The 26120-nt window shown below is 48.9% G+C and overlaps 1 protein-coding gene across 3 annotated transcripts in view; it reads left to right on the top strand.

The window, feature by feature from the left end:
• Positions 1-26120, top strand: part of ARRB1 (arrestin beta 1) — a 111977-nt gene that overhangs the window by 81955 nt on the left and 3902 nt on the right. For all 3 annotated transcript variants that reach the window (XM_060273992.2, XM_088668891.1, XM_060273991.2), the window contains exons 3-14: positions 1314-1374; positions 5343-5387; positions 6333-6529; positions 7453-7512; positions 9426-9493; positions 11487-11622; positions 13651-13735; positions 14897-14969; positions 16206-16343; positions 17327-17410; positions 23473-23543; positions 25293-25344. In XM_060273992.2, coding sequence (XP_060129975.1) covers positions 1314-1374; positions 5343-5387; positions 6333-6529; positions 7453-7512; positions 9426-9493; positions 11487-11622; positions 13651-13735; positions 14897-14969; positions 16206-16343; positions 17327-17410; positions 23473-23543; positions 25293-25344 — 1070 coding nt within the window. The remainder of the gene's footprint in view (positions 1-1313; positions 1375-5342; positions 5388-6332; positions 6530-7452; positions 7513-9425; positions 9494-11486; positions 11623-13650; positions 13736-14896; positions 14970-16205; positions 16344-17326; positions 17411-23472; positions 23544-25292; positions 25345-26120) is intronic.

Raw genomic sequence — 26120 nt, 5'->3', positions numbered from 1 at the left:
TAGATGGTGATAGATCACGACGATGTAAACTAGATATCTCCCAGCCTTAACTCCCAGTGGCATCTTAAAGGTAGGGATTGTGGGGACCCAAACCCATTGCTGCCAGCCAGTGTAGACAGTACTGAGGCAGATGGACCAGTGGTCTGACTCAGCAGCTTCCTATGCTCCTACAAACCGCTGTCTAAAAACCCTGGAGAGTTGCTGACGCTGACTCAGTGGTTGAAGTGGTAGCAGTGGTTGCTGTTATCTGCAATTACTGCGTATGGTGTTTTACAAGAAAGTAAGAGCGTGGCGCTGTGGGTTAAACCACTGAGCCTAGGGCTTGCCAATCGGGAGGTCGGCGGTTCGAATCCCCGCAACGGGGTGAGCTCCCGTTGCTCGGTCCCAGTTCTTGTCAACCTAGCAGTTTGAAAGCACCTCAAAGTGCAAGTAGATAAATAGGTACCGCTCCAAGCGGGAAGGTAAACGGCATTTCAGTGCGCTGCTCTGGTTCGCCAGAAGCGGCTTTGTCATGCTGGCCACATGACCCGGAAGCTGTACGCCGGCTCCCTCGGCCAATAACGCGAGATGAGCGCAGCAACCCCAGAGTCGGTCACGACTGGACCTAATGGTCAGGGTTCCCTTTACCTTTACTTTTTAAAGAGCCTGTTTGATCAGGCCAGTGGCCCATTTAGTCCAGCATCCTCTTCTCACAGTGGCTAAGCGGATGTCCACTATGGGAAACCCGCAAAGCAGGATCCGAGCGCAAGAGCAGCTCTCCTCTCCAGCAGTTTCCAGCAACTGGGATTGAGAAGCATCGCTGCCTCCGACTGTGGGATTATTTATTATTTACTTATTTAGATTATGCATGTATTCATTAAAGTTATATGCCGCCTTTCATCAAGAGACCGCAAAGCAGTTTACAACATAAAAGCACATGATAATAAAAAAGTGTGTGTGCGCGCACACACACACACCACTTTAAAAGGCCCTATGTGTATTAACAGCTGAAGGCCTGGTTGAAGGGGAATGTTTTCTCCTGGCGCCTGAGAGTACAGTATGTCATGAAGGTGCCAGGCGAGCCTCCCTGGGGAGAGCATCCCACAAGCGGAGAGCCACCGCAGAAAAGGCCCTTCTCGTGTTTTCACTAGCTGCGATCCTTTCATGATGCCTCTTGCAGCCCATCTGCTCTGCTCACATTTTAAGTGGCCGACGGAGCATGTGCGGCTGTGTGTGCATGCGCACATTGGTTGTTAACATAGTGAGAAACCTTATTGTTGAATCAGCTGGGTGCTGACATCCGACTTGTGCCTTTGTGTCTCCTCTCTCCGCAGCTCACCGTCTACCTGGGCAAGAGGGACTTTGTCGACCACATAGATGTCGTCGATCCAGTGGGTAAGTGAGCTCTGGGCTGAGATCGGCACCCGCTGAAGTGCCACAGAGAGACATGCCCTCAAGCTTTGCTCTCTTGAGACACCCGTCTCGTGGCTCCAGGAGATGGTCCTACCATTGCAGGGGGTTGGGTCAATGACCCTTGGGTGTCCCTTGCAGCTCTACAGTTCTGTGATGCTATTATTCTATGGCAGTGGTGGCCAAACTCGGCCCTCCAGGTGTTTTGGGACTACCATTCCCATCATCCCTGACCACTGGTTCTGTTAGCTAAGGATGATGGGAGTTGTAGTCCCAAAACACCTGGAGGGCCGAGTTTGGCCACCACTGTTCTATGGTGTGAATGCTCAGGTGGGAGATTGCCTGGGAGGAGGGGAAAAGCAACAAGCACTGCTTCTTTAAAAAGTTACTGTTCTTCTTTACATTCATACGTGATATCATTTCGCCGCATCGCAGGGGGTTGGACTAAGAAGGCCCTCGGGGTGCCTAGTGACTCTGCGGGTCTGTGATTCGGGACCCTGCCTTGTTCCCATTTTGGAAGCCAAAGAGGCATTCACATGTGGCTTGTGAAAGGGACTGACTGACTGACCAGCCCCAGACTTGCTTAGCTCAGCAAGGCAGTGGGGTTGGGACCTGGGACCGGCTGGGGTGAAAACGGTTCACGTCGTCTGATGAAGCACGTGTTGATGATGGCGCTCATCTCTCGGTTGCTGGGAAGATCACAAATCTTACTCACGGTCTGGGGCATTCCAGGCTTCTGCTGTGAGTCACGCTTAGGCTGCAGATGAGAAACCCACTCTGGCCCAAGCGGTGAATGAAATATTCAGACAAAATGCAGCCTGGTTATATTCAGGGACAGCTCTTATCTGGCATGCTGCTTCTTAGTTACAGAGTTGAATTGGAAGGGATCTAGTCCAAGAATTGCAGCGGAAGAATTCCTGATAGGTGACCTTCCAACCTCTGCTTAAAAGCCTCCAAGGAAGGAGAGTCCACAACCTCTGGAGGGAGACCGTTCCCACCATTGAACAGCTCTTACCGTCAGAAAGTTCCTCCTGATGTTTAGTCAAAATCTCCTTTCTCATCATTTGAATCCATTGGTCTGGATTCTCACCTCTCCTACGCAACCTGATGGAGCGGCAGTTGCCTCACACACGTTTAGCTGAATCGGATCCTTGTGTTTGTGTGTCTCAGTGGAGAATCCTGGTACTATTGCAGGAAATTTTCCCTTGCCTTGTTTATCATCCAAATATAAACCTCTAGGTAGGAGGCGAGATGATGCCACAGGCGGAGCCCCCAAATGCTCATTTTTCTCTGCCGTGCCAATTCAGACAGATCCAGATTTTAATAAAGCTGATTGGCACCAATTAGCTCCAAAAGTGCCACAGCCCTTCCTGAGGTCCATAGCGCTGTTGCGCGTGCTGCAACAATGCCAACAGTTCCTCGCTCTGCGGTTTTGTGTGTGTGGTGCTTTTTGCTTCCTCGGGTTTATTTATTAAGGCCAGCAGGCTGCATTGAGCCTCCATCACCTCTGATCTGGAGGATTCCTGTTGCGGATGTCGGGTTTTTTTGCTTTGTTCTCTGCCCCCCACGCCACCACCCAGTATTTAATTACCGCCCTTCCTCCGGTGGCACATTGAACCGGCAGCAAAGCCCTTTTTCCTGTCTGCTCATTTCTCCACCCTGGAAATCTGCAAAGCCTGACTCATCCCTGCAGCACACTTCCTTTGCTGATCCTGCCAATTTAAGGTTCCCCTGCGGCTCTCACTTCTGTCCTGCCTTCATAGAACCGTAGAGTTGGAAGGGACCCTGAGGATCATCCAGTCCAACCCCATGCAATGCAGGATTTGGCAGCTGTCCCATACAGGGATTGAACCAGCAACCTTGGCGTTATCAACACTACGCTCTAACCAACTGAGCTATCCTCCCCATCCAAAGAAATTAATTGGCTTCAGCGTTTAGAGGGGGGGGGGAAGCTCCAACTTCTCCATCTCATCTGTGCTTCAGAACTCTGAGGTTTCCAGATCAGGGGCAAATCCTGATACCATTGCATATGGCCACAAACCACCCAATCTCTGAGTGGCGAAAGGTTCCAGGCACTTACCTGGGTTCCTTGGAAGGTCAGCAGAGACTCTGGCGCCTTTCGGAGATCTGGTTTTGTTTGCACATGTATAAACCTGAGCATAAGGCACAGGGGCTCACAGCATTGGCACCCAAACAGATCTTGCTTCTCCATTCGTCTCAGCTGCGGATCCAGCCCAGAGCAAGCAGGTTTGGGTGTCTCCAGCTCCCAGCCTGCGTTCAGATCAGCTCAAACTCAACACTCTGGCTTCTCCTTCCCAGCAGATAGGTGAGGAGGCTGGAGGCAAGGCCCAGCCATTCGCCTGAAGGGTACTCTCGCTTAGTGGCAGCTCTTGCAGCCTAGCTTATTCTTTGGGGATGCTGTTGAGGACACTGAAGTGGCCAGCGAAGGCCATTGTCCTGCAATAGGAGTATAGCATCTAGATCTAGGGAAGTAATAGTACCACTGTATTCTGCTCTGGTCAGACCTCACCTGGAGTACTGTGTCCAGTTCTGGGCACCACAGTTCAAGAAGGATACTGACAAGCTGGAACGTGTCCAGAAGAGGGCAACCAAAATGGTCAAAGGCCTGGAAACGATGCCTTATGAGGAACGGCTTAGGGAGCTGGGTATGTTTAGCCTGGAGAAGAGAAGGTTAAGGGGTGATATGATAGCCATGTTCAAATATATGAAAGGATGTCATATGGAGGAGGGAGAAAGGTTGTTTTCTGCTGCTCCAGAGAAGCGGACACGGAGCAATGGATTCAAACTTCAAGAAAGAAGATTCCATCTAAACATTAGGAAGAACTTCCTGACAGTAAGAGCTGTTCGGCAGTGAATTTGCTACCAAGGAGTGTGGTAGAGTCTCCTTCTTTGGAGGTCTTTAAGCAGAGGCTTGACAGGCATATGTCAAGAATGCTTTGATGGTGTTTCCTGCTTGGCAGGGGGTTGAACTGGATGGCCCTTGTGGTCTCTTCCAACTCTATGATTCTATGAAATAAACATGTCCTAGCAGCACAGCAACATCCTCTGTTAGATTCCAACCTTCCCGGAGCACAGGACCCCAAACATTGGAATGAACTCCAGCCCGACCCCCAACCCAAAACATGTTTTTGTATGCACTTGAATCCTTCCTGCGAAATAGCAACGCCCTCACAACCACCCTGCGAGGTAGGCTCGGCTGAGACACGCTGACTTTTCCATTCCCACTTGGGCGCATCTCCTGAGCGGGGAAGTGGGTGCCTGCCCTTCTGGGCTGACCTCCGGAGACCCAGTGTGGGGAAAATCATGTGATTCCAGCCAATACATGGCTCCATCCTTATTTCAGACATTGCAATATATCCGTATATTGCGATGTTTAGCCGGTGATTATTGCAGTGTTGCAAACCAGATATCACCCAGCCCTATCCCGAGCCATACCCGTCAACTCCCGGGCAGAAAAATCCAGGATCAGCAGCAGCGTGGCACCGGAAGTCGCATCGATGCATGTCCAGACATGCGTAGAAGCGACTTCCGGTGCCGGCGCTGCCCGATTTCCGGTGCCCAGACATGGGCAGAGCGGCACCGGAAGTCGCTTCTATGCATAGAAGTGACTTCTGGTGCCGCTCTGCCCGATTTTTGAAAATACGGGGGAAATTACGGGATATTTCACCATTCGGGACAACAGCGGGAAACGGCTTTAAAAAGGTGGGTTTCCCGCGAAAAACGGGAGACTTGGCAGGTATGGCTGGAGCCTTCTTCCCTTGAGGGTTCCCCAGCTCAATACCCTTACTGTTCCTCTGCATCGAGCCAAGACATGTTGCCTGCCATGTTTCTGTAGGCAGTGCTGGGAAGCTATACTAACCCACGCAGAGCAGAAGTATTAGTGTTGCATTGTGGGTATTGCCCTCATACCTGTTTTTCATTCTTTTTTTCAGATGGCGTCGTGCTAGTCGATCCAGAATACTTAAAAGAAAGGAAAGGTAACTCCGGTGTTCGTGTGTGTATGGGGGGCAGGGTCTGGGTCGGGGTGTGGCCCTCCAGACTTCCCCCTTGGGAGCCTCCCCAGGTCAGGACCCCTTCCCAGGCCACGCCTTCTCTCCTTGGCCGCACCCCTCACAGTCCCTGCCCCACACCCTCCGAAAAGGCTTTTGACTGGCTGGAATGGGCCCTTGAATGGTGACAGTGCCTCTTTGCTTGTCTGGATGGAAAGGTGGGCGAGGGGAGGGGTAGAAAACTCTGACCTGCGCCTGGAATGTGGCCTATCCTGCAAAGGTAAGTTTTGCACCAGTTGCCCGCTTTATTATTTTATTATTTACTTATTGCCCAATTTCCCTCCAAGGAGCTCACTGTGGTGTACGTGGTTCTCCTCCACCACCTCACAACAGCCCTGCGAGGTAGGTCAGGCCGAGTGACTGGTCCAAGCTGGAAGTTGAACCCTGGTCTCCCAGCTCCTAGTCCAGAACTTTAACCACTACACTACCTGACTTCTGCCCCTGGCCTTGCTCACATCTGGCATGCGGCCCCCGGAAAGCTTCCCTCTGCTGTCTTGTGCTTGCATAGGCTTTCTTGTTCATTTCTTCTGTACATGGTCCTCCTCCTCCCATCCTCACAACAACCCTGCGATGTAGGGCAGGCTGAGAGGCAGCACCCAAGGTCACACCCAGCGTGCTTTGTGGCCAAAGGGGAATTCAAACCCTGGCCCTCTAACCACTACACCACACTGCCTCTTGGCGATGTTCGGTGACTCCAAGAGCTCGGCTGTTGGTGGCTGTTTCACATTCTGCGGTCTGGGGTTCGGAGAGCAGTGCGGAAACGCAACGAGTTCGACTCAACTCCTCCCTGTGCACAGGTGGGAAACGGGGGCCAGTTCCGGCCCTGCACATTGTCCTCTGTGCCACATGTTGTCCTCTCTGCCTTGCTTGCAGTTTTCGTGACCCTCACTTGCGCCTTCCGCTACGGCCGCGAGGACCTGGACGTTCTGGGCCTGACCTTCCGCAAGGACCTCTTTGTCTCCAACATCCAGGCCTTCCCTCCGGTCACCGAGGAGAAAAAGCCTCTGACCCGGCTCCAGGAACGGCTGATTAAGAAGCTCGGTGAGCAGGCCTACCCTTTTACCTTCGAGGTACGAATCCTTCTTTCTCCCCCCACCTTTCGCTCCCCCCCCCAACTATGGCCCTTCTTCGCCAGTCGCCCCACCCCGGACAACATTTGTGCCTCACCGACAAAAAAATCCCACCATTGGGCAGCCGCTCCGGCAGCGCTCGCCTGCCCAAAATGGTCACTTCGCCACGATCCGGTTGCCCCCCTTCCTCGTCCCGAAATTGCCCATGTGAGAAAATTTCTGGCCACCCAAGGGCCATGGGTAAAAGGGGGTTGGGCTAGATGACCCTCAGGCCCCCTTCCAACTTGACAGTTCTAGGATTCTGTGAAAAGGGTGCCCTTCTGCACGTGGTTCCTGGTTACCCTGTGGAACTCTCTGCCACTGGAGACAGCGAAAGTCATGGTGGTGGGTGGCTGGCAGGAAAGCCAAGGGACCCCCCAGGATTTTAGCCCTGATTCAGGGTTTCTCACATTTCGGAGCCGTGTCGTTTATTGCTTTTGACAACTTATGCTATGCTGCAATGATGTGTTTTTCCCATGATATAAGCAGCATGCTTTGAAATATATAGAGAGGCAGCATATAAATAAAAATATGTATGCAGAGTTGAACTATGGAACTCTCTGCCACTGGAAGCAGCGATGGCCAGACACCTAGGGGACTTTAAAAGAGGATTGGACAGATTCATGGCTATCTTTTGATGGCTACTAGCCAGGGTGGCTATGCTTTGCCTCCACGTCGGAGGCAGCTATGCTTCTGAATGCCAATGGCTGGAAACCAGAGAAGGGGAGAGGGCTCTTGAGTTCGAATCCTGATTGTGGGTTTCACATTGAGCCACCTGGTTGGCTGCTCGACTAGATGGACCCGTTTATACAAAACGCAGACTTTGGCATTGTTGGTCAGCCTCGTGACGCTGTCCCTTACGCGGGGCATTTTTCCCGTTCCAGATCCTTCCCAACCTTCCCTGCTCCGTGACGTTGCAGCCGGGCCCCGAAGACACAGGAAAGGTAAAAGAAATGAAATAAAATAAAGAGAGGAGGGGGGGAAAGGGTACTGACAACAGCCCTGATAAACTGGGGCAGTTTCAAGACATCGTAATGCTCCTGCGTGGGAGGCACAGGCCCCTCCTTTTCTTCATGCTGCCTTTCCCCAACCTGGCGCCCTCCGGGTGTGTTGGGCTTCAGCTCCCATCAGCCTCAGCAAACTTGGTCGACAAACAGGGATCAAGAATGCTTTGATGGTGTTTCCTGCTCGGCAGGGGGTTGGACTGGGTGGCCCTTGTGGTCTCTTCCAACTCTATGATTCTATGATTCTATGTCTTTAGGCGCCAGGTGAAAATATTTCTTTTTACCCAGGCTTTTATTATGTTGTGTATGTCTTTGATGTTGTACACTGCCCTGTGAACTTTGGACAAAGGGTGGAATAATAATAATGATTAATAATAATAATAATAATAATAATAATAATAATAGTGTGTTGCCTCCAAGGACCATCAAGGCGTTTCCCCTTTTCCAGGCCTTTCCCTAAGGCCAACAGATCTAGAAAAGGGAAAGCAGAACTTCCAACTGGTTTAGGATTTAGTATTTATTTGTTTCATACGACTTATGCACTGCTTGGTTGGAGGAACAAACCTCAAAGTAGTTTACAAAAAGATGAAGCAGTAAAACCAAGAAGAATTTAAAACCATACTTTTTTTAAAAAGTACAACAATTTAAAATACCAAAGCAGATTGAAATTCACGTCAAGTGCCATGTTTGCCATTTGCAAAAGAAAGAAAGAAAGAAAGAAAGAAAGAAAGAAAGAAAGAAAGAAAGAAAGAAAGAAAGAAATTCACATCAAGTGTCTCAGAATCGTTCAGTCGTTTAGTTGTGTCCGACTCTTCGTGACCCCACGGACCAGAGCACGCCAGGCACTCCTGTCTTGCACTGCCTCCTGCAGTTTGGTCAAACTCATGTTCGTAGCTTTGAGAACACTGTCCAACCATCTCGTCCTCTGTCGTCCCCTTCTCCTTGTGCCCTCCATCTTTCCCAACATCAGGGTCTTTTCCAGGGAGTCTTCTCTTCTCATGAGGTGGCCAAAGTATTGGAGCCTCAGCTTCACGATCTGTCCTTCCAGTGATCACTCAGGGCTGATTTCCTTCAGAATGGAAAGGTTTGATCTGCTTGCAGTCCATGGGACTCTCAAGAGTCTCCTCCAGCACCATAATTCAAAAGCATCTGGGCAGGCTTGTGTAAAAAAGAATTTTTTGAGCAGACACCGAAAAGAGTACATCCATAAGCAGGGAGTTCCAAAGTGAAGATGAGAAGAGGTGGTCCTCTTGGTTTTTCCACTGCCCTCAGAAGTGTGGCAAAAGGCGGTCTGGGAGAGGGCTTTCTCTATGGTGGCCCCCAAATTGTTGAACTCCCTCCCCACCGAGGCTTGCCTGGCACCTTCTTTGCGAAGCTTCTGCCCTTTTATTTTGTGTGGCCCGACGCCTGGCCATCTGCCGAGGATGCTTTAGTAGATATTTCTGCGTCTTGGTAGTGGCACCTGCCCTGTGGAATGTCCTCCCATCAGATGTCAAAGAGAAAAACAACTACCAGACTTTTAGAAGGCATCTGAAGGCAGCCCTGTTTAGGGAAGCTTTTGATGTTTAATAGATTATTGAATTTTAATATTCTGTTGGAAGCCGCCCAGAGTGGCTGGGGAAACCACTCTGGAATAAATAATTTATTATTATTATTATTATTATTATTATTATTATTATTATTATTATTAGGTGGGGGTGGGGGTGGGGGCCTGGACTAGATGTCCCTTGGGTTCCCCTCCAACTCTATGTCTCAATTATTCTTTGGCTTAATCTGTTCTTGCTTTTGTTCCAAACTGCTTCTATCTTCCACTTTTCTTGACACCGCTTCTGCTTCCTTCTCTCCCCTCCTAGGCTTGCGGTGTTGACTACGAAGTCAAAGCCTTCTGTGCAGAGAGTCTGGAGGAGAAGATTCACAAAAGGTGCGTTGCAGCGGCTCTCTGGGTTTTGCAAAGTCGTCACCAATTACAGTGGTACCTTGGTTCTTAAACTTAATCCGTTCCAGAAGTCCATTCCAAAACCAAAGCGTTCCAAAACTAAGGCATGCTTTCCCATAGAAAGTCATGCAAAATGGATTAATCTGTTCCAGACTTTTAAGAACAATCCCTAAATCAGCAATTTAACATGAATTTTAGTCTTTTAACGAGACCATTGATCCATAAAATGAAAGCAATAATCGATGTAGTATACTATAAAATAAATAAGACAGTATTGTAGTTTATAAAAATTAAAATTATTAATAATCTAAATAATCAATCAAGTCATTTGAGATGACTTGCGTCCACCTCAATACAAATCATACCTTTCCTTAATTCATTCCTTAGATATTTAATTCTAGATAAATAATTCTTTAGAAAATTCTCATTTCTTGGTATTATATGGTTTATTTATAGTACCGATAACTGTTTTGTATTTTGCAAAAATTAGTCAAAGCATAATAAAGGTTTTCCTTGAGAGCAATGTTTTTTTAAAATAGATTTTATAACACTCTCATTCCTTGCTGAAATTTTGGTTTGTTCGGATCCTAATTATTTCTGTCATTTTAGCATGCTCAGTGTATTCAGATAATTTTATCTGTCACCCTTCTTTTGTTGCAATCTTCTTTCCTTTCCATTTTCTGACAATAAGCTCTTCCTCTTTCTTCCCTTATTTCCCTTCTGCAATTCCCCCTTCCTCTTAACATTTTAAAACTTAAGTAAAAAATTGTTGTTGTTGTTGTTTAGTCGTCTTAGTTGTATTCGACTCTCTGTGACCCCATGAACATGCCTTGGAAACTCTCACTTTCTTCTCAAAGCTTCTCCTTTTTTATGCCCATGGAGTTTTCTTGGCAAAATACTGCAGTGGTTTGCCAGTTCCTTCTCCAGGTGGATCACATTTAGTCTAAACTCTCGGCTATGACCTGTCTGTCTTGGGTGGCCCTGCACGGCATAGCTTATAGCTTCTCTGAGTTATTCAAGCCCCTTCGCCACGACAAGGCAGTGATCCATGAGGGGGAAGTAAAAATTAGGTAAAGGTAAAGGGACCCCTGACTGTTAGGTCCAGTCGCGGAAGACTCTGGGGTTGCGGCACTCATCTCGCTTTACTGGCCGAGGGAGCCGGCGTACAGCTTCCAGGTCATGTGGCCAGCATGACTAAGCCGCTTCTGGCGAACCAGAGCAGCGCACGGAAACGCCATTTACCTTCCCACCCGAGCGGTACCTATTTATCTACTTGCACTTTGAGGTGCTTTCGAACTGCTAGGTGGGCAGGAGCTGGGGCCAAACAATGGGAGCTCACGCCGTTGTGGGGATTCGAACCGCCGACCTTCCGATTGGCAAGCCCTAGGCTAAGTAGTTTAGACCACAGCGCTACCCGCACCCCAAAGGTAAAGGTATCCCTGACCGTTAGGTCCAGTCACGGCCTTGGTCCAGTATACGTGAAGGAGCGTCTCCACCTCCATCATTCTACCCGGACACTGAGGTCCAGCACCGAGGGCCTTCTGGCGGTTCCCTCGTTGCGAGAAGCCAAGTTGCAGGGAACTAGGCAGAGGGCCTTCTCGGTGGTGGCGCCTGCCCTGTGGAATGCCCTCCCAACAGATGCCAAAAAGGAAAACAACTACCAGACTTTTAGAAGACATCTGAAGGTAGCCCTGTTCAGGGAGGCTTTTAATGTTTAATAGATTATTGTGTTGTATTTTTCTGTTGGAAGCCGCCCAGAGTGGCTGGGGAGACCCGGCCAGATGGGCGGGGTATAAATAATAAATTATTATTATTATTATTATTATTATTGGGTTTACACAGGGACAAAACAGCAGCTCGCAGTTCCTTCTGGCCTGGGGTGCACGGTTGTGGCATTCAAGCCGCTGCGAAGCTGTTCCGTTCTGCGGCGCAGATGCCACCCTAACCCCTCGGTCTCCGCTCTCTTGTGCCCCTGCAGGAACTCGGTGCGCTTGGTGATTCGCAAAGTCCAGTATGCGCCAGAGCGGCCGGGGCCGCAGCCGATGGCCGAGACCACCCGGCAGTTCCTCATGTCGGACAAGCCCCTGCACTTGGAAGCTTCCCTGGACAAAGAGGTATCTTGCAGGCCCTCCTTTCGTGCCCGTTTTGTAGAATCCGCCGGGCGCCTCTTGCTGTCTTCCCTTCTGGGACTGGGTTATGGTTTGACCCAAATCCTGACTCCACTCTGAGGCTGCCTGCTTGTTTCGGGCGGACTCTGGGGGACAGCCTCACCCAGGGCCAGATTTAGGTTTGATGAAGCCCTAAGCGACTGAAGGTAATGGGGCCCTTTATATGTCCAGCTGTCCTTTGTCAACAACAAATGGTCGCTGGTTTTTGTGTGTGTGTGTGTGTGTGTGTGTTGAATATACGGTATGCCAGATGGTAATTTATGAACCTAATAGGTATCTAAAGCCATTTGCACATAACAAAGTATTTTATCAAAGTCATTGTTGAACTGAAATACAATCAAGAAGAAGTATAGTAATAGTGAAATCATTATTAAGCTCTAACTTAAAATGATTATTTTTTCATAACAAACTTAATAATGCGAACACATTGGCATTTGGCAATAACAAAAGTTCCTTTAGAAACACAGTTTACAAAGACTCATAATCTGGTCTCTAGAAACATGCTATAACATGAAATAATAATAGGTGTCAATATATGATGCAAACTACTAATAATGATAAATAGCAGAATGTAGGCACCCTATATATAGAAAGGAGCAAACCAGTGATATTTTAGGGAGCAGGCTAGCAGGAGGGGCCCATGACTTACATCATAGGAGCCTACACAACACAAAACACGGTTGCTGTATGTAGGTTTTATTTTATTTGTTTTTTATCTTATATTTTGGAATTGTACTTCCAGGTTTTTTCCTTTAATTTTTTTGGGGCTCCCCAAGAGAGTGGGGCCCTAAGCTATAGCTTGTTTAGCTTATACGTAAATCCGGCACTGGCCTCAACCCATAGATCCTTGCCCCGCAATTGTGCTTCTCAGGTGGGGTGCTGCTGATGGAGAACTCCGCACCCCAGAGCTGCGCTTAGTTTGTACACAACACGGGGCTTTTAGTGTTGCTGCTTCAGCCCTCTGGAATGGTATTAATTTACAAAGCCCTGAACAACTTAGGTCCAGGGCACCGCAGAGATCGCCTGAACCCTTAGATTCCAGCTAGTTCACAGAGATCATCTGCAGCACCGTTGTTGGTCATTCCCTGAGTTCGTGAGCCTTTAGTGTCTTTGGCCTAGCCCTGTGGAACTCTGTGCCACTGGAAATCCAGCAGGCGACTTCTGTGCCAACTTTTAAATCCCCGCTGAAAACTTTTCTGTTCCACCCCGCCTTATGCAGGCAATTTAGAAGTCATCCTCCAAATAAAGAATGGGGGAAGTTTACAATCTATTTGAAGAGAAAACAACTATTGCATACAATTACACACATTGGTAGGATGGACGGAAAACTTGTAGTAAAAATTTGAACTATGGAATGATAAAGGATTTATAAGAACAGGGCTATGAAAGAGATGCAGAGGGGGAAATCATTATATTAAGATCCTGAAGATGGGGTGGGGGTGGGAGAGAGAGTCAAAGGGGATTTTATGTTTACATTTTTGTTTTGCTTAGAAAATATATTATTATTATTTTAAAAAATAGATTTCTCTTTAAAATGGAATACATCCTTCACAGGGGTTAATTGATGTATTTCTATAATTGTTTTTATTTTGTGGTTTTATGTTTAATTGCTGTAACCAGCTTTGATCCATTTTTTATGACACAGCAGAATACAAATTTTATAAATTTATAAAATGAGAGAGGTTTTTAATCCGGAGGTTGGATGGCTCTCTGTCTATGCTTTTTAAAAAAAAATCAAAAAAAAATTATGAAAAATTTCATACCGTAGATTTTATGAAATGAAACAAATGAGTAAAACAAACTTCATTAACTCCTGGCTGTGAGGCGGTTTATAAATCTGTTAAATAAATAAACTCCCTAGCCGATTATTTCCAAGGGTGAATTGCAAGGGTGCATCTGCCGGAATTGTCAGATTGTGGGTGTCCCTTCCCAAAAAGCTCCTCCATGAGGACTTGTCGCTTGTGTTCTCTGTAGATTTACTATCATGGGGAGCCGATCAACATCAACGTTCATGTGACAAACAACACGAACAAGACGGTGAAGAAGATTAAAATCTCAGGTGAGCCTGGATGCCTCTCGGGCATCACTTACCTTGCGGATGGGCCGAAGGAGCATCCTGGCAAAGGAAAGGTGTATTGAGTTTTTGGGGCTGCCCCCCGTGACTCAGTTCCAGTCTCAGTAGACCTGAAGGAGCGTCTCCACCCCCATCGTTCTGCCCGGACACTGAGGTCCAGCTCCGAGGGCCTTCTGGCAGTTCCCTCATTGCGAGAAGCCAAGTTACAGGGAACCAGGCAGAGGGCCTTCTCGGTGGTGGCGCCTGCCCTGTGGAACGCAGCAGGACCAGTGGTTAGGAATGATGGGGGTTGTGGTCCAAAAACTGCTTGAGAACCAAGTTTGGGAAACTCTGCTAGATGACTGCAGCACCAGCAAGGTGATGCTTTGAACTACTATCAACTTCCTGATTACACATATTTTTATTTATCAATAAATAAATGCATGCAATAGCAGCATTTTATTGCATTTTCAAAATTTACCAAAAAAAAGAATAAAAAGAATAATTGATCCTCGATTACATGTTCTAAGATGGAAACAGATATTACAAAATACGCGATAGAAATATTTAAATATCTAAAAGGGGGGAAATCATCTGTTGTTGGTATTTCATAACTTTATTGCATTTTAAAAAATTACCAAAAAAAAAAAGAATAAAAAGAATAACCGATCCTCAATTACATATTCTAAGATGGAAACAGATATTTCAAAATACGCAATAGAAATATTTGAAGATCTAAAAGAAAAAGAAAAAACAAAACAAAAACAAAAACCAATAAAAAAGATAAAAATAAAGAGCAAACCAATTGACAAAATCTAGAAGGAACAAAGAGCAAAAAGATTATTCAAATACAAACGTGATTTAGGAAGTTCAAACCAATATTTGAAATGTCCTGTTTAGAAAAATCCTTCGCGCTGGATTGAGTCCCTTATAAAATGGTTGACTTCCGTCCATCTCTTCGCTGTTTCGTCTCAACTTTTACAGTTAAATAAATAAAGAATAAAGTTTTGTTTGTTTGTCCAAACAGTATACCCCGTTCATCTGACTGAGTTGTCTACCGCAGAGTGGTGCCACCCAATTTCGGAACCACTGATCTAATGTCCTCTCTCTTTCCCTCCCTCCCTTCCTTCCTTCCTTCCTCCCTTCCTTCCTTCCTTACATTTGCAGTTCGCCAATACGCAGACATCTGCCTCTTCAACACAGCCCAGTACAAATGCCCCGTCGCCGTGGAGGAAGCAGAGTGAGTGCTGGCGTTTGGCTCTCTCCATCTGCGCGGGAGCCGTGTAGCAGGCAGGACTCTGCCCGCAAGGGGCTTACAGTCTGAAGAAGCCCCAGCCAACATGTCCAGGAATGAAAGGGGTTGTGATTTAGCAGCGTCTTGAGGGCACCAGGTTGGGGAAGGTTGGCCTGGAGCCTGAGAGGAATGGGGCGAGGAGAGGGTTGAATGTGAGGAAGCCAAGCTTGCTTTGATTTTGTCATGAACTGAGGCGAGGACCTGGGTGCTCGGCTGGTGGGGGTCACCATCTCCTCTGAGTATTTGGGAATTTGGGAAAAGTTCCACACCACCTGCACCATGCATTTAAAGCAGAACCGTACTGTTTTAAATCGTCATGGCTTCCCACAATTAATCCTGGGGGATATAGTTGCCCAGGGGTGCAGGAAGTTGTTGGAGGGCCTCTGTTCTCCTCACAGAGCCACAATTCCCAGAATCCCCTGGGAAGAAGGGTTGACTGCAGAACCGCCCTGAAAGGGAGCACTTCACACTGCAACACTTCATTGCAGCATGAGTGAGTATAAACTGATAGAATCTCAGGTCTCCAAATGCCAGGAATTATACAGTGACACCTCGCAAGACGAATGTCTCGCGCAACGAAAAACTCGCAAGACGAAAGCATTTTGCAATGTGTTTGGTGACTCGCAAGACAAGGTTTTCTGTGGCCGCGCTTCGCAAGACGAATTTGTTTTGCAGTTTTTGTTTTGTTTTTTGCCGTGGCAAACCACGCTTCACAATACGAAATTATCGCAAGACAAAGCGACTCGCGGAACGAATTAATTTCGTCTTGCGAGGCACCACTGTATAGGCAAAATGACACCATCCAGGTACAAGATTTCAGGGCTCTGAGGTTTGTAGAAATACCAAAGAAATCCCCCCTCAAAAAAACTTTAGGGAAAACCCTTGAAGTGAGACCCCCTCCCCGTCCCCCAAAACACAGCCCAGTGGGGAATTAACCACACACAGTGGTAGCAGAATGCCGACCGACCGTTTGGGGGACAAACAGAATACTTCACGGTTGAGGAAGGGGAAGCGGAAGTGAGCGGAATACTTGGGAGACAGCCTGGCACGCTGCAATATTTTGTTGCAGTTCCCTCCTACTGTGACCAGGCTTCCTGCTGGAAAACATGGCTGCCAGTCGAGGTTTGATCCCGCTGCACCTTGGTCTCATTCACTGATCTGCGCTCTTATCCCTGTCTCCAGCGACGTGGTGGCTCCGAGCTCGACCTTCTGCAAAGTCTACACGTTGACCCCGTTCCTCGCCAACAACCGGGAGAAGCGCGGCCTCGCCTTGGACGGGAAGCTCAAGCACGAAGACACCAACTTGGCCTCTAGCACACTGTGAGGATTTTTTCTACCTACCAGCATTTTGGGGGGGGGGGCGGGGAGGCAGCCGGGTTCCCTTGCTGAGCAAACTGGGGGTGGAGTTTGGTGTTTTCTGTGTTCATGTAGCACCCAGAGCTAAGCAGTTAAAAAGAAGAGCCTGCTGGATCAGGCCAGTGGCCCATCTAGTCCAGCATCCTGTTCTCACAGTGGATGGTCAGGTGGCCATTACAGGAAACCCGCAAGCAGGGTCCGAACACAGGAGCCCTCTCCCCTCTTGCAACTTGAACTAAGAAAGCTTGATTGCTATTTTCTTCCAAGATCATATCCAATATTTTGACCTGTCGTGGTGGGGCCCCTAAAAGGTGCGGGGGCCCACAGGCCGCTTTGCCTGCTCTGCCTATTTGGTAATTCGGCACTGGGAACCGCTCGTTAGAAAAGACTGCCCCGGAGCATAGCTGCCAAGTACCCCGTTTTCCCCGGGAAACCCCCGCTTTTACTTACCTTTTCCTGGTGGTCCCCCGTATCACTTCGTCTCCCGTTTTTCTCCGTTATTTTCTCCTGCCGGCGGCCATTTTTTTTTCCTTTCTGATTTGCCCTTCTATGGGCACAAAAAATGGCCGCCGGCGGCTTCAAAAGTCACATCTACGCATGGCCGGAAGTATGTAGACGCGACTTCCGGTGTCGGCGGCAACCATTTTTGGTGCCCATAGATGGGCGGGCCGACACCGGAAGTTGCGTTGACGCACTTCCGGTCATGCGTAGAAGCTACTTTTAAAGCCGGCGGCGGCCATTTTTGGTGCCCGTAGAAGGGCAAAGCGATACCGGAAGTTACGTCGACGCAACTTCCGGTGTCACACGGCTGCCGGTCCCGGATTCTGCAGTCCGGGACTTGGAAGGTAAGCTCCGGAGGAACGTTGTACAAAGCTCACACAGGGCTTTCGGACACGGCACACGGTCGCTTTGGCTCCACGCTCTTTTGCACCCTTTCACTCCTCCAGGTTGAGAGACGGCGCCAACAAGGAGGTCTTGGGGATCATCGTCTCCTACAAAGTGAAAGTGAAGCTGGTGGTCTCTCGGGGCGGGTGAGTGCTCCTCAGTTCTGCCAAGTGTCATAAATGCCTTCGTTCCACTCAGAGGGATTTGGAGAGCGCTCCGAATCGCTCCTCCAGGTCCCTCTTCCCTGGAGTCCACAATCACCTAGAGACAGCCTCCTAGGGGTGCCCCATTGAACTTGAGGGGCATGCATCTAAATAATGGCTGCGTGGTGGACCAGGGAATTCCGACCCGGCAATTCTGCATGCTCCCATGTGCTCCTGCCCAACCGATGAGCTGCCAAGCCAGTCGGATAACCCTCCCCTTGTGTCATCCCCCACCACACCCCCTGTGATCCCCTCTGTCTTGGGGGCAGCACCAGGAGACCTGCTCCACGGGGCTCCGCAAATCAAAGGCTCCGAAACGGCGTGGCCCTCCTCCTAGGGGTTGTCGAGCTTGCACGCCAATCCCAGTCCTGTTGACTGTGCCGCTGTGATTGTTGCAACCTCTAACTAATTCTCTCCATCTCCTTTGATAACACCAGCCTGCTGGGAGACCTTGCCTCCAGGTAACGCCCTCAGACTCTGCCTGCTGTGGCTGCCCGTGGGCCCACCCCCCACCCACCCCACCCCCACCCAAGCATGTTTGGTCCTAACACTGCAGCAGGACCCCCACCTTTTCTCATCCTCCGCTCGCCATCTCTTTCTCCTTTTTTTGCCATCTCCCGTCATTTCTCTTCCTCCATCAGAAGTTTCCGTTTTGCGCTTGGACCCCTCCAAGCCGCCACATCAGACCAGCCTCCCCCACACCCCCTGGTGCCCTCCAGATCCTGGTTCTCTAGTCCAGGGGTCGGCAATTTTTTTTTAAGCTGCAGGCCAGTCCACTGTCTTACCTTCCCAGGGGCTGCCGCCGTTGCCGCCGCTTCTTCTCGTGGGTGGGCAGAGCGAGCTCGTCCGCTCTGCTCTCTGGCCCACAGGAGTACCAGGGCAGCGGCACCGGAGGGAAGATGAGCATTGCGAAAGGACTGGTTCCAGAGAGGGGCTGCTTAAAATGGCGCTCAGCCAGCTCAGCCCAGCCCCCTTCCTCCTCTAGGCAGGGCGGGGAGAATCCAGGAGGAGGGAGAGAAGAGGCGCTGCCATGGTGTGTGTGAGAGGGGGGGAAATAGAATGGCACGGGGGGGGGAATGGCGCAGCCCAAACAAACAAAATCCTCACGCCCATCCATGGAGAGTCCACGGGCCGGATCCTGGAGGCAATTGGGCCTGATCCGGCCTGCGGGCCTTAGTTTGCCGACCCCTGCCCTAGTCCGTATAGTTAAAGCTATGGTTTTCCCAGTAGTGATGTATGGAAGTGAGAGCTGGACCATAAAGAAGGCTGATTGCCGAATAATTGATGCTTTTGAATTCTGGTGCTGGAGGAGACTCCTGAGAGTCCCATGGACTGCAAGAAGATCAAACCTCTCCATTCTGAAGGAAATCAGCCCTGAGTGCTCACTGGAAGGACAGATCGTGAAGCTGAGGCTCCAATACTTTGGCCACCTCATGAGAAGAGAAGAATCCTTGGAAAAGACCTTGATGTTGGGAAAGATGGAGGGCACTAGGAGAAGGGGACGTCAGAGGACGAGATGGTTGGACAGTGTTCTCGAAGCTACGAACATGAGTTTGACCAAACTGCGGGAGGCAGTGGAAGACAGGAGTGCCTGGCGTGCTATGGTCCATGGGGTCACGAAGAGTCGGACACGACTAAACGACTAAACAACAACAACAGCCCTAGTCCAACCCCCTTCAGTGGAGGAATCTGGTAGCCCCTACATGGCAGGTCGCCACATCTGAGCACTTAGAAACCTCCAAGGAAGGAGAGTCTACCACCTCTCTGGGGAGTTGGTTGCGCTGTGTGTGTGGGGGGAACCTCCCGCCATGTGGCTCTGCTGGAGGTATTGCCACAAATCCTGCAGCTGCACCATCGCCATATGCTAGCTCGTAATGCAATCCTCTAGCTCGTAGAACCATAGAGATGGCAGGGACCCCCAGGGGCCATGTAGCCCACCCACCTGCGGTAGAGCAATCACAACTGAAGCATCCATGGCAGATGGCCATCCAGCAGATGGCCATCCTTGAAAAAACCTCCAGGGAAGGAGACTCCACCATCTTCCAAGGGAGCCCATTCCTTGTCCGACCAGCCCTCCCCACCAGAAAGTTATTCGTAAGGTTCAGTCAGAATCTCCTTTCTTGCAATCGGCTTAAAATTCCCTTCCATCCCCAACCAAGGCCTCTTGTGGGCTTCTCAGAAGGATTTATATGTAGGGAGCCACCCAGAGTGGCTGGGGCAACCCGGTCAGATGGACGGGGTATTAATAATAATAATAATAATAATAATAATAATAATAATAATGTGGTTATCCCCAGATGCGTGCCAAACGCATGGGTCAGGCTATGATGAGAGTGGAGGCCTTCATCTGCCTAACTTCAATTTACAAATGCCTGACATACAAATGGCTTACATCTGCTCCCTCGAGGATGCATCAATAGGAGTATAGCATCTAGATCTAGGGAAGTAATAGTACCAGTGTATTCTGCTCTGGTCAGACCTCACTCACCTGGAGTACTGTGTCCAGTTCTGGGCACCACAGTTCAAGAAGGATACTGACAAGCTGGAACGTGTCCAGAAGAGGGCAACCAAAATGGTCAAAGGCCTGGAAACGATGCCTTATGAGGAACGGCTTAGGGAGCTGGGTATGTTTAGCCTGGAGAAGAGAAGGTTAAGGGGTGATATGGTAGCCATGTTCAAATATATAAAAGGATGTCATATAGAGGAGGGAGAAAGGTTGTTTTCTGCTGCTCCAGAGAAGCGGACACGGAGCAATGGATTCAAACTTCAAGAAAGAAGATTCCACCTAAACATTAGCAAGAACTTCCTGACAGTAAGAGCTGTTCGACAGTGGAATTTGCTGCCAAGGAGTGTGGTGGAGTCTCCTTCTTTGGAGGTCTTTAAGCAAAGGCTTGACAGGCATGTGTTAAGAATGCTTTGATGGTGTTTCCTGCTTGGCAGGGGGTTGGACTAGATGGCCCTTGTGGTCTCTTCCAACTCTATGATTCTATGATCCTATGATTAGCTCCATTGATCCTCTGCAACCAGTTCCAGTCAGGATGGCTGACAGCAGTCCTGAACACCCTCCAGAAAATGGGTTTTGCTCCCCAAGCCCTCTTAATTCTGGGGTTGGGCCAAGCAAAAGCCACGGTCAAACAAAAAAATCATAGACATTGAAAGACAACAGGACTGCTCAAGATGCCCCGACTATAAAATAGGAGAATCGGAGAGATACATAGCCGCCCCGGCAGCTTACCTCTCCTTTCTCTTAGCCAAAAACGCAAGAAGGACTTTTAGACTCGCCAGAAGCTCAGCCCTGCCCTCGCCGGTCCTGGAAGGATCCTACAAAAAAAGTTCCATCCGCCCAAAGACTCTGTGCCTGTTCATTGGGGGAAATAGGAAGCCCAGAGCATCTATTTCTTTGAAGAGGCCTGTAGGGAGATCTTTGATTCCACGCTGGTGAGACTAGCTGACCTCACAGAGAAGCAAATATACATCCTGCTCCGTCCTGTTAGGCAAAGATCAGAAGACAACCCGGACGGTCGCCAGATTCTGTGCTCAGATCTGCAGACATAGACCTTCTTCTGAGCCAAATTAGTTTGTTTGAAAGTCCTTAAACCCAGCTCCCCGAGCGACCCAGGGCCAGATCTCTGCGGCCGCTTATTTTAAAGTTTTAATACCTTTACGTTCACTGTATTTTTAAACATTAATTTTTATCGTCGTATAAAGTTTTTTTAGGTTTGTTTTGTCCTTTGGGGATTGTTCCCTCAAATGTGTTCTAAAAGCTGGTCTCTGACCGCAGTAAATTATTCATTCATTCATAATATGGTTATCCACCATTGGAAACAAGGTGGGGTCTGGGTTGGATCTAGCACGACTCTCTCTAGATACATAAAGGGGAACTGATTAATTCATTGAGCTCTTTCAGGATGGCCAAATGAAGAACAGGAGGACACCAAAAAGGGCTCGCTGGCTCAGGCCAGTGGCCCATCCTGCTCTCCCAGGGGCCAGCCAGATGCTCCATAGGGAAACCCGTAAGCGAGATTCAAACCCAGGAGCAAAGTCCCCTCCTGCAGTTTCCAGCAAATGGTATTCAGAAGCATTTCTCCCTCCAGCTGTGAAGAACAGCCTGGCCATCCTACTTAGTAGCCATCGATAGCCCCCTCCGCCTCCATGAAATGGTCTAATCCTCTTTTAAAGCCATCTAGGTTGGTGGCCACCGCTGCTTCCTGTGGCAGGGAGTTCCGCAGATCATCTGTGTGCAGAAGTGCTTTGTTTTATCCGTCCCGAGTCTTCCAGCATTCAGCCTCATTGGATGTCCACGAGGGTCCGCGTCTTGTCCTCCCACCCAGAAGTGCTCCGGGTGCAAACGCTCCAAACCTCTTGCTTTTCCTCCCCGTCTCTGGCAGATTTTGAGAGGTTTCCCCCGTTCCAGGGGCTCAGCATCCTCTCTCAGCCACCCTGAGTCATCTATGACAGCAGGCAGAACAAACAGAGAGGCTGCAGCGAGTTCAGGCGCTGCCCAATGTCAAGAAGATGCGTCCCCAAAATGAGCTCCCTCTGATCACCTGGGCACATCTTGATCTCAGATCTATGCAGCAAGAGAGATTTAGATCAATGGCGCCTCCTGCTGGCAGAGAAGAGCCAGCCTATTATTTTCCTGTCCCGCGCAATAACTTTACATTTGTACTCCATTGGAACTGAATTTGCAGAATCATGGAAGTTGTAGAGTTGGACGGGACCAATTGCATTGATTTATTAACAACTTTTATATATCCCTCGGCCGTAAGAAGACAAAAGCACAGCGTAAAACATTTAAATCATGGATTACAACCCCGCACACAGTTACAAACCGGTGTTTAAAAACATTCGAAAGGCGATTTCAAAAGTCAACTCTAGCTAAAAAGAAATAAAAAGCCGGTGATATCCATGTGTCTGGACAGGCTCAGATGGTTAGAGCATGGTGCTGATAGTGCCAAGGTTGCAGGTTCGATCCCCGCATGGGACAGCTGCATATTCCTGCGTTGCAGGGGGTTGGACTAGATGACCATTGGGGACCCCTTACAACTCTACAATTCTATGGTTCAGGATGGATAAAAAAAGGTACTTCTTCATGCAACACAATGAGAAAAGTCATCTAAAAGAAAAAATTGACAGAATTGCTTTTAAGAGTTTTGAAAAGTTAGCAATAGACTAATACCGCATACAAACTCAACGTTCTAGACATCTGGGTAGGCTTGTCCAAACGGAAATGCTTTTAGCAGGTGCTGAAAAGGGCACTGCAAAGGTGCCATCCTAATATCAACAGGCAGGGAGTTCCAAAGTGCAGGTGCCACCATACCAAAAAGTCATGTTACAGTGGTACCTTGGTTCTCAAACTTAATCCGTTCCGGAAGTCCGTTCCAAAACCAAATCGTTCCAAAACCAGGGCACGCTTTCCCATAGAAAGTAATGCAAAACGGATTAATCTGTTCCAGACTTTTTAAAAAACAACGCCTAAAACAGCCATTTAACATGGATTTTACTATCTAACGAGACCATTGATCCATAAAATGAAAGCAATAAACAATGTACTGCACTCGCACGATCAATCAATTTGTAGCTGAACTGGGTTCCACACAGTCACAAAAACAAAAAAGCCACAGAAATGCAAAATAAATAGCAAGAACAGACAGACCCCAGCGTAACACTCAAAACAGAAGTGTGGCACTCAAAACGGAGCATGTTCGGCTTCCGGAAACAGTTCGCAAACTGGAACACTTCCTTCCGGGTTTGCACTGTTTGGGTTCCAAGTTGTTTGAGTACCAAGGTGTTTGAGAACCAAGGTACCACTGTATTGACTTTTGGAACTGCAACCCACCCCCAATCCCAGCAAAGCGCTCCCCCCTCCTTGTTCAAGCCCCTCACAGCCATTCAGTCGTGGTCCCAAACATCTGGGGGGCGCTGCAGGCTGCAGAAGGCTGCCCTAGAGCCTGAGCAAGCTAACTTGGGCTGTTTTGGGGTGTCTCACTCTCTTGTCTTTCCAGCGATGTGGCTGTGGAACTGCCATTCACCCTCATGCACCCCAAGCCAAAGGAGGAGCCTCTGCAACGGGATGGTGAGTCAAGTGTCTGCCCCCACCCCACTCCGCAAGGGGGCTCTGCTTGGTGGGGGTCTCGTTGGGGTGAAAATGTTCAGGGTGGCAGGAGAGGATATATTGTTTATTAATATCCTTCCTAACTTGCACTAGCAAGTTCCTTTACTTAGCAGAGTTACGTTCCCCTGTTTCATACATGCACAGCAGGTAGCTGGTTGCAGGCTCGCGTGAGCCTCTCACTTTTCTACATTTCAGTCTGTCTAAGATTGAATTGTGCGTTCCTAGTAAGTTCCCTTTTAAAAGGTAAAGGTAAAGGACCCCTGACAGTTAAGTACAGTCGCAGACGACTCTGGGGTTGCGGCGCTCATCTCGCTTTACAGGCCGAGGGAGCCGGCGTTTGTCCACAGACAGTCTTTCCGGGTCATGTGGCCAGCATGACTGAGCCGCTTCTGGCGCAATGGAACACCGAAACCAGAGCAGCGCATGGAAACTCCATTTACCTTCCTGCCGGAGGGGTACCTATTTATCTACTTGCACTTCGATGTGCTTTCGAACTGCTAGGTTGGCAGGAGTTGGGACTGAGCAACAGGAGCTCACCCCATCACGGGGATTCAAACCGCCAACCTTCTAATCGGCAGGCCCAAGAGGCTCAGTGGTTTAGACCACAGCGCCACCCACATCCCTTTAATCCCTCTTAAAAGAATAAAGACACGACAATCTTATTTAGAGCCAACAAAAGAAGTTTACTCGCATCAGTTCACAGTTGGAGTCCTGAAGGCAGGCTTAGTTACAAATATGTGGATCTACCCCATATGGGGGAATAATCCCAGGGCTTCTGCTAGCTAAGAGCTGGCAGAGCAGTCCTAGCTAGAAACTGGTCAAACGAAGAAGGAAGTCAAAAAGAAGTGTGTTGCATGACTCATCCTTTTGTTACCTGGACAGGTTAGTTAAGTCATGCCCACCTGTAGTTACATGCAAGGGAAGGATGCTCCAGCCAGGAGGAACAGGAAGTTTCGACTGGCTGGACCAACATTGCCTTGCATGTCAATTCTAGGAAAACAAGGAATGTTTTATTTGACTGCCTCTCATGCATCACATCCCCCAGTTGGGAGCATCTTGCTTTGGAAGGATCCAGTTTCAGCCGTGAGGCTGGAAGCCTGAACCGTGTTACCGGGACTTGTTCCGCGGCAGCACGGGTGTTAGGATGGAGCTTGCGTGTCAACGGGTCCTGTGCCCCAGAGCAGCCTTTCCAATGTCAACTGGCATAGCAGAGGGGGGACAGGTAATTTGTCACTGTGATTGGGCGTGCGATTTGCTGCTGTGGCAAGGCCTGCGGACGATTGGCAATTGGACGTTGATTTACGGCAGCGGCAAGGCGTTGTTGCGTTTATTGAGTAGATGGGCTTTTTGCGGTGAGCAGTCTGTAGAGCAATTGACGTTGGTAAACCCCCCCCCCCAAAAAAAGCTCAATAGCTCTGGGCAATCTCTCCTCTAAAAAAAGCTCAAGTTTTGGGCAACCCCCCCAAAAAAAATTATTTGTGGTGGTCCCCAAAAATACATGAGGGGGTGTTATACACGGGAAAATATGGCATATACTGTGATCCTTTTCTGTGAACCGCCCTGAGACCTTTGGGTATAGGGCGGTATATAAATTCTGATAAATTAATAATAATAATAATAATAATAATAATAATAATAATGTTGGGAAAATAATGGCTGGCTTCCGGCGCTCGAGAAAACTAACCGTTTGCCCTGATTCCGTCTGTTCAGTTCCAGAAAACGAAGCTCCGATTGACACAAATCTCATAGAGCTTGATACGAAGTAAGCCGGACTCACTGGGGGGAGGACGATGGGGGGGAGAAAACATCCGCATGGGGAATCCTGCATCCTTTGCATGTCTCGCCATCATCTGCATGTAGCTTGATAGGGAGTCACTTCAATTCCTCTGCATGCCACTCACTAACCAACTAACTTGCCATCCTCCGTGGAAAGGTCTACGGCTTCCTTTTAACGCTCTTGCATGTAACACGAAATCTGCATTTTTTTCTTCTTCTTCTCTTCCCCCCTCCCCTCCTTTGCATGATCCCAACCATCGCCGCATGTCCCACGGAGCAGGAAAAACACAGTAAGAGCTCTCCTCATCTCTGCCTTTGCTCAGCGGTTGCTTCTGTGTTCCCTTGGGCAGGGTGATTCCTGCACTGCAACGGGGTTGGGCTAGATGACCTAGGGGGAGCCCCTTCCAGCTCTACGATTCTTGGGCTGTACCCAGGCTTGCTGCTTCTGAGCGGAAAGCGGCCTGAGAGAAGCTCTGCGCCCATAGTGCCACAGGCCACGCACCATAGTCGCTTTCGCCCCCCTTTTTCACCTTTGGTCAAACAGGCTTTGCAGGTTTCGGAAACAAACCCCAAACATGCAGCCCCTGTTTGAGCAGAGGCAAAGCTTCGGTTGGATCTTGCAGCTCAACTTCACTTGCTCAGGTTTCTGGTAGTACAGAAATTTGGGGGTTTGGGCAGATAATCTCTCCCCCCCTTTTCAGGAGACATCATAAAACAGCCCAGGTATGAAAGTTTCATAAGGAAACTAAGGAAGTTTCTCAA

The sequence above is a fragment of the Zootoca vivipara genome, chromosome 4 (genome assembly GCF_965207765.1).
Source record: "Zootoca vivipara chromosome 4, rZooViv2.hap1.1, whole genome shotgun sequence".
NCBI lineage: Eukaryota > Metazoa > Chordata > Lepidosauria > Squamata > Lacertidae > Zootoca > Zootoca vivipara.
Note: the sequence above shows the minus strand (reverse complement) of the source record. Positions and strands in the feature narration are given on the sequence as shown.